The sequence below is a fragment of the Protopterus annectens genome, chromosome 3.part1 (genome assembly GCF_019279795.1).
Source record: "Protopterus annectens isolate FY-2018-M chromosome 3.part1, PAN1.0, whole genome shotgun sequence".
Classification (NCBI taxonomy): domain Eukaryota; kingdom Metazoa; phylum Chordata; order Ceratodontiformes; family Protopteridae; genus Protopterus; species Protopterus annectens.
The window spans coordinates 141,662,173-141,675,747 of NC_056732.1; the positions used below are offsets into that span (position 1 = coordinate 141,662,173).

Genomic DNA, 13,575 nt, shown 5'->3' on the forward strand with positions numbered 1-13,575 from the left:
ATCTGAAGCACTTGAGTTGAGGCTTGCCTAGTTCTAAGGGAAAATTTACAGTGCAGACTTTGTGGGGCCGGGAACAGTATACCCCCAACTAAACGGCGCTGCCCAGCGCTGCTTTGTGCGCAAGACCGCGGAAAAAGAGTTTTGCAGGGTTTTTCCTCTAGATAAGTGAGGAAAGTGAGTACAAGAGCTGTTTTTCTCTAAGCAAGTGGGAAAAGTAAGTACGAAAACTGTTTTCCTCTAGGTAATGAGGAAGATAGAGTGCTATAGTAATTAGTAGCTTATTTAGTGCTTACAAGTTCTGAACAAGTGCTGAGCATGAACAAGCAAATTTAAGTGCTAAAACTAAGAATTTGTATCTGCACTAGATGAGCTACAGGACAGAAACAAGTGCAAATACAGGCTTTCAAATCAGAAAGCTGAGAGAGATGGAAGAGATTGCCCAAACGGCCAATAACTACAAATTCTGGGCCAGAACCACTACTTATGTGGTAGACAGGTTACCTAGTGCTTACCACTCCCACTGATAAGCTAGAAGGCTTCCCTCCAACACAGAAAGGCTTAATTAAACTCTTAACAATTAAAGACTTGCTCCTTCTAATATTGGTGGCATGAGAATGAAACCATATACCTATATGGTCTTCATCTGCTGGGAAAGATCAGGCCAGAGGACTGACATCTACCTCTAGCTTTTCTCATCCAAATGATGAATCCCGTTAGCAATGACCTTTATGATAACCATCAGAAATCCAATCATATTTCCCTTTTTATATACAGACATAAGTCACAAGTTTGGAATAAGATGGGTGTTTGCTGTGCATCACGTGCAAAAAAAAAAAAGTTAGACTTTGCTGAAACTTTCTGACAATTTCTAAACTACAGTAAACTTTAAAAACAACTTTTTTATGAAAGCACTACTACAATTACTTTGGGCTTGCATGACTTATCTGAATATAAAAAGAGGAATTGCGCTTTAAAACATTTTTGAAACAGGAAAACTGTAATTAATACAAGCAGAAGTAAAAGATTCATCTTCATGTTAACTTTCTTACTTTCTTTTTTTTTTTTTTTTTTTTTTTTTTTAACTATGTCTATTATTTTTTCAAGACGGCAGCCACCAGTTCCTTTCCTACTTCACCCTTGTCTACCAGACCCCACATCAGCTTCACACAGGTTACACCCATCAAGAACACTGGTGTAGCATCATTCTGCTGTTGGAATGTAAGCTGTACTCCACTAGCCCATCCCAGACTTGCAAGCTCTGCAATGGCTATCTTATGAAGTACATGTATGCTTCTGTGCACACGCAACCTGTCAACCAAGCAGCACACCATTTGCAGCACAGAACTCTCCAGGTTCTTTTCGCTGCTGCTACTGCAGTAAGCCAGGTTAACTCCCTGCCTACACAGGATGGGAGAGTCAGTGCCAGCCACTCACTCCCAAATCCCTTCAACACCTGTGCAGCAAATCTAACATGAGTCACAAGGGGTGCAGTCAGGGATTTATATAAAAAAAAAATTATCATTTTGATGATTTTTCCCCACTTCTGCATCTATTATTTATTAATAATTCATGCAAAAACTTCTGTATCTATTAATTGTTTATTAATTTGCACAAACTTCACAACAAAACATGACTCACTCACACACACTGGGTAGCATCTTGACTAGAGGCATGGAAGTCAAAAACTGCATCAAGGTTTATATAAATATAATTTAATCATCAAGTTTAAATACATCACTTGCTACTAAAAAGCAAACATGATAAAATTACAAACTTCAAGTTCCATCACTCACAGTACATCAATCAAAATAAGCTGCAGCTATCAGATCATAACTACTGGGATATTAATACTTTAGTTTAGTTTTTGGATATTTACACAGAACAGAAACAGGAGGACATGACCAAAAAGGTGCAACAGATAACAGAAACGCTGATTCACTGGGACAAGCCGAGAATACATCAAACTTCAAAGAGAAATAAGCAACCTTTGCTGGAACAAAGGAAGAGTTATAGGTTAACATTTGGAATAAAGTAATTTATTAAAAGCGGTGGTGGTGCTGCGGTAGCATTGTCGCCTCCTTGTAAGACGCTGTCTGGTTCAATTCTCAGCTAGAGCGTTTTCTGCGTGGAGACATGTGTGAATGGGCTTACCTTCGTTGAAGGTTGTGCGTCAGGGCTGGTAACTCGGCACGTAAAAATCAACTACCAATCATTAGCGGTCCGGAGTTCCACTGTGGCGACCCCTAACCGGGAAAAGATGAAAGACACAACATTAAAAGGGATAATTTGAAGGTATTTAGAACATAGTCAGGACAAATGACATGATCATTTCAGGTCTGACAGTGAAAAAATTCTACACAGGTTGAAAAATGAATGAACAATTTGCGTGTGTTAGTGATGAATGAGGCTTTGACAGGCTACCCTAAGGTATATCCTACAACTCTATAGAAAGAAAATTAGAATCACTAATGGCAGATTTAATAACAGTTCTTTTTATAATGTTGACTGCGTAGACCAGCAATCTGCAGGGAGGTCAATATTAACATAGATCTGGTACCCTAAGAGGTCATCAGAACCATAACAATTAACAATTCTTAAATGAGATTATAAAAGGAAATGCTCAGAAGAGGTCACAGAGTTATTTAATGTAAAGCTGGAATACTCAGCAACACGCTGGTTCAAGCACTGCAGTATTAAACAGATTTAGGAAGGCTAATATTTCAAGAAATGCATCCATCAACTCCTTAAAAACCAAAGGTAGCTTTAGTTTAATCCTCTTATAGTTGGGTCAGGAAAGGCAAAGGTAATACAATTTTCTTAGACTTTAAATACATAACCTAAAACAAACCCAGAATAGAGTTTACCCTGGGCCTGACTCTAAAATACTTACTCTCAGTGTAAGCAACTTAATCCAGTGTAAGCTTTCTTTATACAACTGAGTAAGCCACTTACACTAAAAGTAAGTCTTTGGGAATCTGTCCCCCTGTACCACAACTACTAAGTATTTTTTGAAATACATGTTAACTCTGAAATTCTGAAGATTAGTGTTATTCTTGAGCTGCATTTCTTTTAACATTAAAGCATAAAAAACATTAATATTTTTTCCAGACAAATGAAATACTTTTAACTTATCATCATTCCCATATTTATATATTTTATTCATATTCCCTGTGACATTAGCTTGTCTTTCCTATACCTGTGTGTGATTTTCCTAGTGTCTCATTCTTTGTCACACATCTCAAAAACATGCCTATAAAGGTGAAATGGAGATCTTCTAAAGTGTGTGTGTGTGTGTGTGTGTGTGTGTGTGTGTGTGTGTGTGTGTGTGTGTGTGTGTGTGTGTGTGTGTGTGTGTGTGTGTTCTGCACTGGACTAATATCCTGAAGAGGAATGGCTGCCTGACTTAAACCACTTGTTTGTCAGGACAGACTCCAGTCTCCCCAAAGCAAGCAGGTGCTACAAAATAATTTCCAATATGGGATATTGATCACACTGTTACAATACTGAGTCATAAAGTACTAAACTGTAGCTTTGGAATGACATTCAGACTGGTGCTAGTCATCACCTAAAGTGATCTGTGCTGTAGTTGTACTATTTAAAAAAAATACAAAACAGCCTTACAAATATGTCTGTCCCTTTAAAAATGGAATGTGTCTGTATTATATATCTAAGAGTTCTAATTCAGCAAGGGGGAGAAAAGGCAGATTCCATATGTGGGAGTGACTATACTGCATTGTAATTTTGGCTAAGTGTGGCTTGATTCACAAGTCATCATCAGGAATAAGAAATATTATGGAAGACATCTAGGATAATAATGATAAACAAGCACAGTTATAAAATTAACGTATTATCCTTTAAACATTTTCATTTAAATACCACATGATGTTTAGAAAACAGACATGAAAAAACTCACTGTGAGATCTGTTTCAAAGAACTGTTCAGAAGCTGCACATCTAACTGCTGAAGTAGTAAATACATTTTCATTTTTAGCTCTCCATCAGGGTCTTCATCATTCTTTATCTTATCAAGCAGTCGTAACATTGATGTATCTTCTCCTTCTACAGTAGCAAAGCTTGGTCCAAGAATTTTAGCTACAGGATCTCTGTTTGCTGCAAGTAAAATGGCATTTATCCCATCAGACCACAGTGCAATTCAAAAATCATAGGCAGTCCTCAACAACATACAAATGCAATTGCCAGTACATTAGACATATCACATAATTACAAATGTTTCCTATCTACAGTGGTTAGAACTCCCTCAGCTAATTAGCTATCACCAATTAGTCCTCGCCTTCAACATAATAAGGAACCCTCAGAAAACCCCAGCCCTAAACCAACTTCTAAACAAATATTCTGCAAATCGCCCTCTACCCTCATCCAACAAAACCCTGCTCTGCATAACCAAAGCCAATAACACTGCAGGGAAAAGTCTGTTCTCCCACACCATTGCTAGGGAATGGAATAACCTCTCCCAAAGTATCTCCTCTGCACCTTCCATCTCACTTTTCAAGACATCACTAAAGTCACACCTCTTGCAATCATGGCTCTGTCCCTGAATCAGATAAAATCTTTTCTGCTCTCCTCCTAACTTGCCGCACCTCATCTCCTCACTGCTTACCTCAGCTATTCTGTACTACTCAAATACTCCCTATCAAGAACTACTATCCTACAAACTATTTCTCACGCTATCTCCTAAGTAGCATTATTTTCCAGATTCCATTCCTTCATTTTTATGCTTTGTACTACCAATAGGGAATTTAAAGTTTTGCTATCTATATACCAAGCTTGCCTAAATCAAACTAAGGTACAAAAAATCTCCTTGATTGTATATATGCCACTGTACACAAATTTTCTGTCATTTGTGGATTATGTGTTGTCATATAAAGACATGGAGCTCTGATTGTATACATGCCTCGGTACAGAAATGTTTTTATCATTTGTTGTATTTGTACTGTTATGTTACGCAGCTTTTCTCCCCGGGCCTCCACTATAAAATGGACCTTGTTCCAGTTGGACTTTCCCAGTAAACAAATGTAAAATAAAAATAAATAAATAAAATAAATCTAGGTGTAGCTCCTCTCACTTTTGCTACCTCATTTCTTCATTGTGACCGATTTGATTCTGTGGCACTGCTCGACAGGGGCACAGGAAAATAATTTTCTTGGGTGGCGAAAGCCAGGGAACCTTTTTGGCTAGGCTTATATAGGCCCCATGGCCGATAGCCTAGTACCTACCTGTGAACCTATATACATAGTATCTCTATTAGCATGTATTTTTTTTTACTTTGATTACCAAAGATCGTACCCTCTCAGCTGTCCAGATTTTTGCAGGATGTCCAGATTTTGGTCTCATGGTTCTTGGTCTGTTCCTCATAAAATTTGTGTTTTTCTGTAAAATCACTGAGGACTGAAGTCACCAAATAATGAGATACAATTGAGTTTCAGACTTCCTATCCTTTAGGAAATGCATGCTAATGTAAAACCTGTTATTCTAGAAACTTGTTTATATGAGCAGTATTTATAATATGTCCCTATTTTAGGGGTTTTGTTCCCCCATTATTTTAGACTTTGTTCTGATTTCTTGTGCTAAGACTTTGAGAGGTGTGCTTACGATTGTTTTGAATGAAACATTTTTGTTGTTGCTGTTTTTTCATGTAACTCAGGTTATGCCTGCAAATGCTAGGAGTGCTCTACCCAGGTGAAGAAAATGTAAGTAAAAAAAAAACATAAGTAAATAAATCAAAACTCAGCAAAAAAAAACACCACTAAAACAATTTTTGTCAAAAATATACCAAAGAAGCACAGCTATCTGATGTGTTCACCGTAAAAGATGATAAATCATTCTTGTTTACACACTTAACAGCTTTACTCACGTTTATGTAATAGTCCTCTTTTGGGGACATTCTTAGCTCAGATTTTTGCTAAGTAATAGATACACTTCCTGGAATACTGTCTTTGTCACTTACTATCACTCAAGGAGTCATAACCCTGCTTACAGAGAGGCCCCAGCTTCAAATCTTGTAGACAAGACGCTGGACATAATTAAATATAAAAATAAATGTTCTTAAGCATAACAGAATCAGCAATGAAATCCACTCCACCCTACCCAAGACCCATTCCAAGACTATGCCCAAAAGGTCAGTTTGTGTGTCACTAACCTCAGCAAACAGGGACATTGCTTTCATTGGAAAACAGCACCACACTACTACGGTGGAATCATCATGTACCATTGTGTACTGCACCACACATACCTGGTAGACCCCATCAAGGATTTATGGTGTTTAGTTTGTGCAGTCTTCTCTTTAGCTCACCATTAACTGTTTATTTTTTAGCTGCTTATACATGGCATCAAAAAATCTAGTCACCACTCAAGCTACCACCCTTGGTACAACTAGTTAAGGATATAGTGCGTCTCTTTTGTACAGCCTTATCTTTTATACTTCATGCAATTCCACTATTTCTGTGCAAATGGCTAAATATGACAAATAGCTTAGTGAACAGTCAAACTGCATCATAAATCATTCACTTTGGAAAATGACACCAGGGCTAATGACATAAAAATTTCAGAAGAAATTCAAAAACTTGAAAGGGAACAGGAGTCAGGAAATCTAAACAGTTGAATTATTCTTGTCTTCACAATCTGCTGTACAACCAGCTCTCTCATACTGTCATTTCAGTTTTAAGTAGATTTGAGTAGAATGGCAAACTATGAATCCAAAGGGCTTGTGCACGCTTCAACAAGAAGCAGTATAATAACTACTACAGAAAAATCACCTCTTGCCTCAAATTCAAGTTAGCTTATAAAGCTTTGTAAAAGTGCACATTGTAGAGCAAGTGTCTACTTTATACACTGGCACTGCCAAAACACCATGGAAAAGGGCTGCAGTCATAGCCACACTCCTTGCAGAATGAGATCTGGTGAAGCTCTGAATTAGCTTCACAGTAGAATAACAAAGGTCTGAAAAAATCAGCCATCTGACAGGAAACAGACAATGACTTTTTACCAGCAAGTAACCCAGCCTTATTTACTGCATATTTACTTGTCTTGTTGACCAGAAATGTTCAATTGGTCATTGGCAATTTATAGTGAGGATCTATAAAGAAAAGCTCCAAGAAGTTAACTACACTAATACAGAGACAGCTGAATATAAATAAAAAGTAAATGTGAGTGCAAGAGTTTTCAGAACAAAAACAAATAACATCTATCATGATATGAGCAAGTAATGTTTTTCATAGCATAGATTTAAAAAAAAAATGTTTATAAACAAATCTTCACATATGTAAATGACTATGACCTCTTCTGTGATGAACAGAAAGGCTTTAACACAACCACAACATTATACACAGCAATGCAATACATCTTTAATAACTCAGATGAAAGCATATTAACAGCAAGGGCATTCATAGATATAACTAGAGCATATGAAACAGTTGGTCATACTTGGCTCTTAAAATAAGCCTGCTAAGTGAAATCTGTATAAAAGACACCTATCCAATAGAATATTTAATGTATACATTAATCCTAAGCAATCAGACAAAGGAACACTTTTGTATGGTTTCCTGTAAGGTTCATTAGCGCTGATCTCACTTTTCTTAAATGACCTTTCTCATGACAGTCTGACTATTAAGATAATTCCTCATGCAGATGATATGCGGAAATTGGACTAATCATTTTACAATAGCCGTCAAAAAATGAAGCTAAACTTCAATAAAATAGCACAGTGGACTTTGAATAAACAAGTATAAACATTTCCAAATTAGCAGTCATGTTTTCTTAGTTCCTAGCAAGCACTTTCAAAAACTACCATCAATGATGATCATCCACCTGCAAGGTGATCCTCATCTCCTTGTAGATAAACAGAAATACATGGGGCTCAGTTTAGCCCATCATCTGTCCTTTAAGAGACTCAATGAAATAGCTGTCAAAAGTTCTGATATAGTTAAACATAAAGTATCACACCTTATAGCAGTTAGAGAAGGACTTGCCATTGCTAAGAATATACCCAAACCAAAACTGGAATATGGTCTCCCACTAAGTGCACTCTACTTTGTAATGAATATCCACGTTTTGCAAGTTACAGAGAACAAATCTGTCACTTTATCCAATTAGCAAGCCTACAAGTGCACAACTTCAAGCTTCTCAAAAATGTAACTGGCTTCCAATAAAAGGTAGGACAATAACTCATTTCAGAATTATTAACCTCCACCATTAACCCATCTTTCAAGAGTTTCCTGACAATAAGACAACACACAAACATCTTCAGACAGGCACAGGAAGAGGCTGTCTCATTAGTAAGACCAGCTATTAGAAATGCAACCAGCAAAAAAAAAAAAAAAGTTCCAAAAATTCCCCCAACTACTTAGAATCACATTCCAAGCAATACTAGACACCAGTCTACTATAAAATATATATATATATATATATATATATTTTAGCTGTAGTGCTGGTTTGACTTGTTCTCTGCCTGACTATTGCTGACCTCTGTCTGCATTTAATTTTGAATTGAAGTTTTTCATTTATGGTTTGGTTGCTTCTAGTTTTTTAATTATTTTTCTTACATTGCATTTTGTTTTTAAGTTTTTTGTTGTTTTGTAGTTTTAAGAGATCTTGGCTAGGGTCAATTAAAAAGAATTCATTTGCAGACAGTGAATACCATCCAGCTAATTAGTGGGAGGAGGTGAGAAATAGTATTCTTCATATAACTAGAAACATTTGGAGGCATCTTTATTTGGCTGTAGTGCTTGTTTGAATTGCTGTTCTTTGTCCGATTATAGCTGATCTCAGTCTTCATTTGATTTTTCCCATACACCCACCCTACTTGCTGTTGTACTCTTAAACTTGGTGGCTTTTGAGTTGCCCGTCCCTACTGTAAATCTGATTTTGGACACACTCCCCAGTCCTATCTCATCAGCTCATTCTATGGAGTAATGAGAGATCAGCTGGGAAGGCCCACCCTTTAGTCTCTTTAAATTTGAATTATCTTCTGTTCCCTTCCTTCCCACTTACTTAAAAAAACTGCACTTTATTCAGCTGTGTTTACTATATCAGTGCGTATTACTTTATTTTGTTTTTTGCTGCACGTTCTTAGTGTTCAGTTTCATTTAATCTGCGGCATTTATTACTGCTTGTTAGTAGCCTGATTAAATTGTAACTGTTATTCTAAACCTCTTATTTTTTATGTAAGCAATTGGGTCTCAAACTAGTTATCTTACAAAAGGAAGGTTTGTGGTCTACAGTCTTGTGGCAGAAGAGGTAGCTTACACCCTTCTAAGATGGGAATTGCTGGGTGAAGGCTTATTGTGTCTGTTATTCTAATTGTGTCTTAGTTCTGGTTTAAGTGATTAGACTTCAGGCCAGTTATTTTACATTAAGAAGGTTTGTGGTCTAAACTCTTGTGGGAGGAGAGGATAGCTTTTGCCCTTCTGAGCTGGGAAATGCTGGTGAAGGCTTATTTTGGCAAGTGTCTTTGTTCTGATTTAAGCACTTGGGCTCCAAACCAGTTATTGTACAATAGGAATGTTTGTGGTCTATACTCTTGTGTCAGGACAGGACAGGATACCTTACACCCCTCTATGCTGGAAATTGCTGGTTGAAGATTTATTGCGCCTGTTATTATAAAACTGTCTAAATTCTGGTTAAGCACTTGGACTCCAAACCAGTTATTTTATATTAGGAAGGTTTGTGGTCTCGACTCTTGTGGGAAGAGAGGGTAGACTCCACCCTTCTGTGCTGGGAATTGCTGGTGAAGGCTTATTGTGTCTGTTATTCTAAATGTCTTTGTTCTGGTCTTCAATCTGCAGTCTTGTGGCATTACTGTCTAGACAGATTTTTTTTAACTACTAGAGCATCTAGTTTGCTCATAGCTGAGGACTGCTCTTGAATAAGAAGTGAAAGGAAATCACAAAGCGATGTAAAATAAATTTAATAACAAAGCGTTCAAGATAAAATTCTTCATTGTTTAAAATTATACTAAAACACATTTTCATATATACACCATATGAACAAATTCAAACCAATAAAAGCACAACAATAAAATAATTAAAATAAACAATTAAGTGTTTGTTTCATGGTCTTGAAGTTGCGTGTCTTATTGACTTTTTCAGTATTTAAAGTTAAGTTTTCCTTACTCCTCCCCAATAGATCAGTAGCCGTAGATATGCACTTCCCAACTATCTCTGTGGCCAGTCTGGTTGAGATGGGTATTCTGAGGTATTGTAGCAACTGCCTCATGTATACTAACAACCCACTTATTCTTAATGCAACAGATAGTGTATGCAAAAATTGTAAATACACTAATGCTGAAGGAAAACTCTCTCATACAATGAAAACTAATCCTATAGAGGTTGTCAGTGACACTTGTACCACACCTACTGGACAGACCCTACACATAAAATTACTTATGCTGATACACTTACAGGTAACTTTCCAAAAATACTAAGACCTCCTGCACACTACAATCAAAGAAAGGGTCTTCAGCCATCATGTAAACACTCTGTTAAAACAACACTCACAGCTACACATAATAACACTGTGTTCAATGTCTCCACGGTTAAGCCCTTAAGGCAAATCAGCACACAGCCAAATTTCCTGGTTATCGGTGATTCTATAGTGAGGCACAGCGATGTCTCCCTCACCAGACTGAGTTATGAGATCGTCACATTTAGTTGCCCTTCTAGGGCTATGATCCTTTAAGTCACACAGGCACTAAGGTTATTGAACCACAGGTATTAGAATGACTCTGTGATAGTCAATGTGGGTGTTAATGACCCGAGATGTACCTCCCTTGATTATATGAAGTGAGATATGATTGAGCTTGATTATGTGTCTCAGTCAGGTATGAGTCTAGCACTAAGCAGCATAACACCTCCTCCAAGGATGATGCCACATTACCAACAGAAAATAATTGATTTTAACAACTGACACAGGTTCTGGTGTCAGGCCAGAGGGGTACAATATTTGACAGCCTGGGAGGACATGGTTAACAGATCATGCTACTTTGCCAGAGATGGTTTGCACTTACCCCTCTAGGTTTTTGGGTATTGGCAAATACCTTTTCTACCGCCATAGTGCCTTTTTTAGGCAATGCCAAACTGATAAACGTACTGACTTAACTGAACCTATGAAGGAATATCTGAAGGTGGTACTGCTCAAAGCTAGAAGTGTTAACAAGAAACTCCTCTCCCTGGAGAGTGTAGACATCTGTAGCAATGGAGACATGGTTTAAAGTCATTGATAGTACCTCAGTAATGCAATGTTATAATGCCTTTCAAACCTTTAGACCAGCTACTGCATAGGAAGGAACTAAAGGTGGGGGAGTGTCAGTCTATATTAAGACTAATCTCAAATAAACACTAGTTAAAGTGTATGGCCCACTGGAACTCATACATGTGAAATTCACCATAAACAGGGTGTCATACCACATCCTTGCAGCATATAGGTCCCCCCTCCATATCCTAGGAAATCCATACTTACTAATCTCAATGTACTAGAGTCCCCTCACTCTTCAACTCAACACGATATTCGTGGGGGATCTCAACTACCCTTCTATAGACCAGGGATCCTACACCACTTTTAATACACAAATCCAACGATTCCTAAACTTTGTTAATACAAACATCCTTCAATAGTTGGTCTATTCTCCTACCAGGGGTACAAATATCCTTGGCCTTATACTCATGAACATGGGGGGGCAATATTCCACACCCAATATAGTATCTTCACTCATCAGATCTGACCAGAAGTCAGTATTACTTGAAATAAAAATTAAATCTAGGGATCCAGTAAAGCCAAAAACATTTAGGAACTATTTCAAGGCTAGCCTCTCTCTGCCAAGCAACAGGTTGGCTAAATTCCAAGCACCCCCATACCCAGTAAACACCACAGAATACACTGAGCTATTAACAAAATCTCTGTACAGCCATATTTATAGCTATATAGAGTGAGCTGTGCCCACTCATATTAAGAATAAGACAAACTAAAAAGACAAGGCATCCTAGTGGAATCACAATATCAATTGGTTATAGGTCCATAGGTAGGTACTAGATTATCGGTCCAAGGGCCTAAATAAGCCTAGCCAACAAGATTCCCTGGCTTACGCCACCCAAGAAAGTTAATTTCCTGTGCCCCTGTCGAGCAGAGCCACAGAAGTAATCCCCGGGGTGTATTTCCTATAGGTTTATAGGTATACAACAAAAGAAAAAAGTTTTGGCCAAGCATAGTAGGAACAAAGCCATATACACTAAAATAGGCAGCTAAGAGGGTTAATTAATACTTCAAAGGCTAAATTTGAAGAAAAAAAAAAAAAGCTTTTCAGGCAAAGAACGACCACAGAGCTTTCAACATCTATGTCCGTAACCTCAGAGGAGATTCACAATATGCGGAACTTATTGTAAAGTGCATCACCCACTCTGAATTGGAGGCCATTGCCAAATTTTTGGCCGACAGGCTCAGCTCAATTTCTCCCCCCACCCACCCCCCATAGTTCAAAGGAAAGACTACATACCACAACCCCCCCCAACAATTACAAGAGAACAGGTCATTAATGCACTCTCCAAAGCCAAAAACACTGCATCAATGGGACCAGATAACATCCCAGGATGTTTAATAAATAGCATGAAACATTAACTCTCTGGTCCACTTCAATCACTTTTCAGCTGGATCCTTCAGTCGGGTTTTGTGCCCAAGGAATGGGAGGTGGCTACAATCATTCCCCTGCACAAAGGAGGTCCAAATACTGATTCTGCTAACTATAGGACGATAAGTCTTACCAGTCCCATATGTAAGACCATGGAAAGAATCACCATAGGCATGGTAAATGAGTTCATGGGTAACCTGCAAATGTTGAACCCATCACAATTCAGGTTTGTTAAAGGAAGGCTATGCCTATTAAATCTGGTGGACTTTGAGAGGGTCACCAAAGTACTGAATGAAGGTAAGACTGTGCACACAACTTACCTCAACGTGGCCAAGGCTTTTGATACAATATCCCACTCAAGCATTACAGACAAGCTCACTAATTATGTATAAACCCTTTCCTCACCCACTGGATAGCTAGCTGGCTCACTGATAAGATCCAGGAGGTCAAAATAGGTGAGAACACCTCCACCAAGAGGCCAATCACTAACAGAGTCCCCTGAGGCTGAGTACTCGGCCTGCTCCTTTTTGGCATCTATTTCTCTGAAATGGAAGCAAAAGCTGAAGGTTTATGGCTGATTAAGTTTGCAGATGATTGCAAGCCAGGAGATATCATAAACTACCCCGCAGACACTAGCAGTCTTTAAGAAGGTACATATCGGACTAACAAGTGGTGCCAAAGCCATGTTCTTAAACTCAATGCTAAGAAATGCATAACTGTACTGTGTGGGAAATCATCCATTCCAGCTAATGACCATGTTGATAATTCACCCCTAAGAGCTGACCCAGTGGTCAGGGATCTGGGTACGCACACAGACCTTACCTGCAACTACCATGTAGCCACAGTGGTGAGAAAATCCTTTTGTGCTGTGCAGCTTATAAGGGCATGGCATCTAGGTCCAAAGAGGTCACTATCCCACTATATTCTGCTCTTATCCAACCA

At 38.1% G+C, this 13,575-nt stretch overlaps 1 protein-coding gene across 1 annotated transcript in view; it reads right to left on the reverse strand.

The window, feature by feature from the left end:
• ODAD2 (outer dynein arm docking complex subunit 2) overlaps nt 1-13,575 on the reverse strand; it is a 1,637,397-nt gene that overhangs the window by 1,572,693 nt on the left and 51,129 nt on the right. Inside the window, exon 3 of the mRNA XM_044066670.1 lies at nt 3,914-4,109. Coding sequence (XP_043922605.1) covers nt 3,914-4,109 — 196 coding nt within the window. The remainder of the gene's footprint in view (nt 1-3,913; nt 4,110-13,575) is intronic.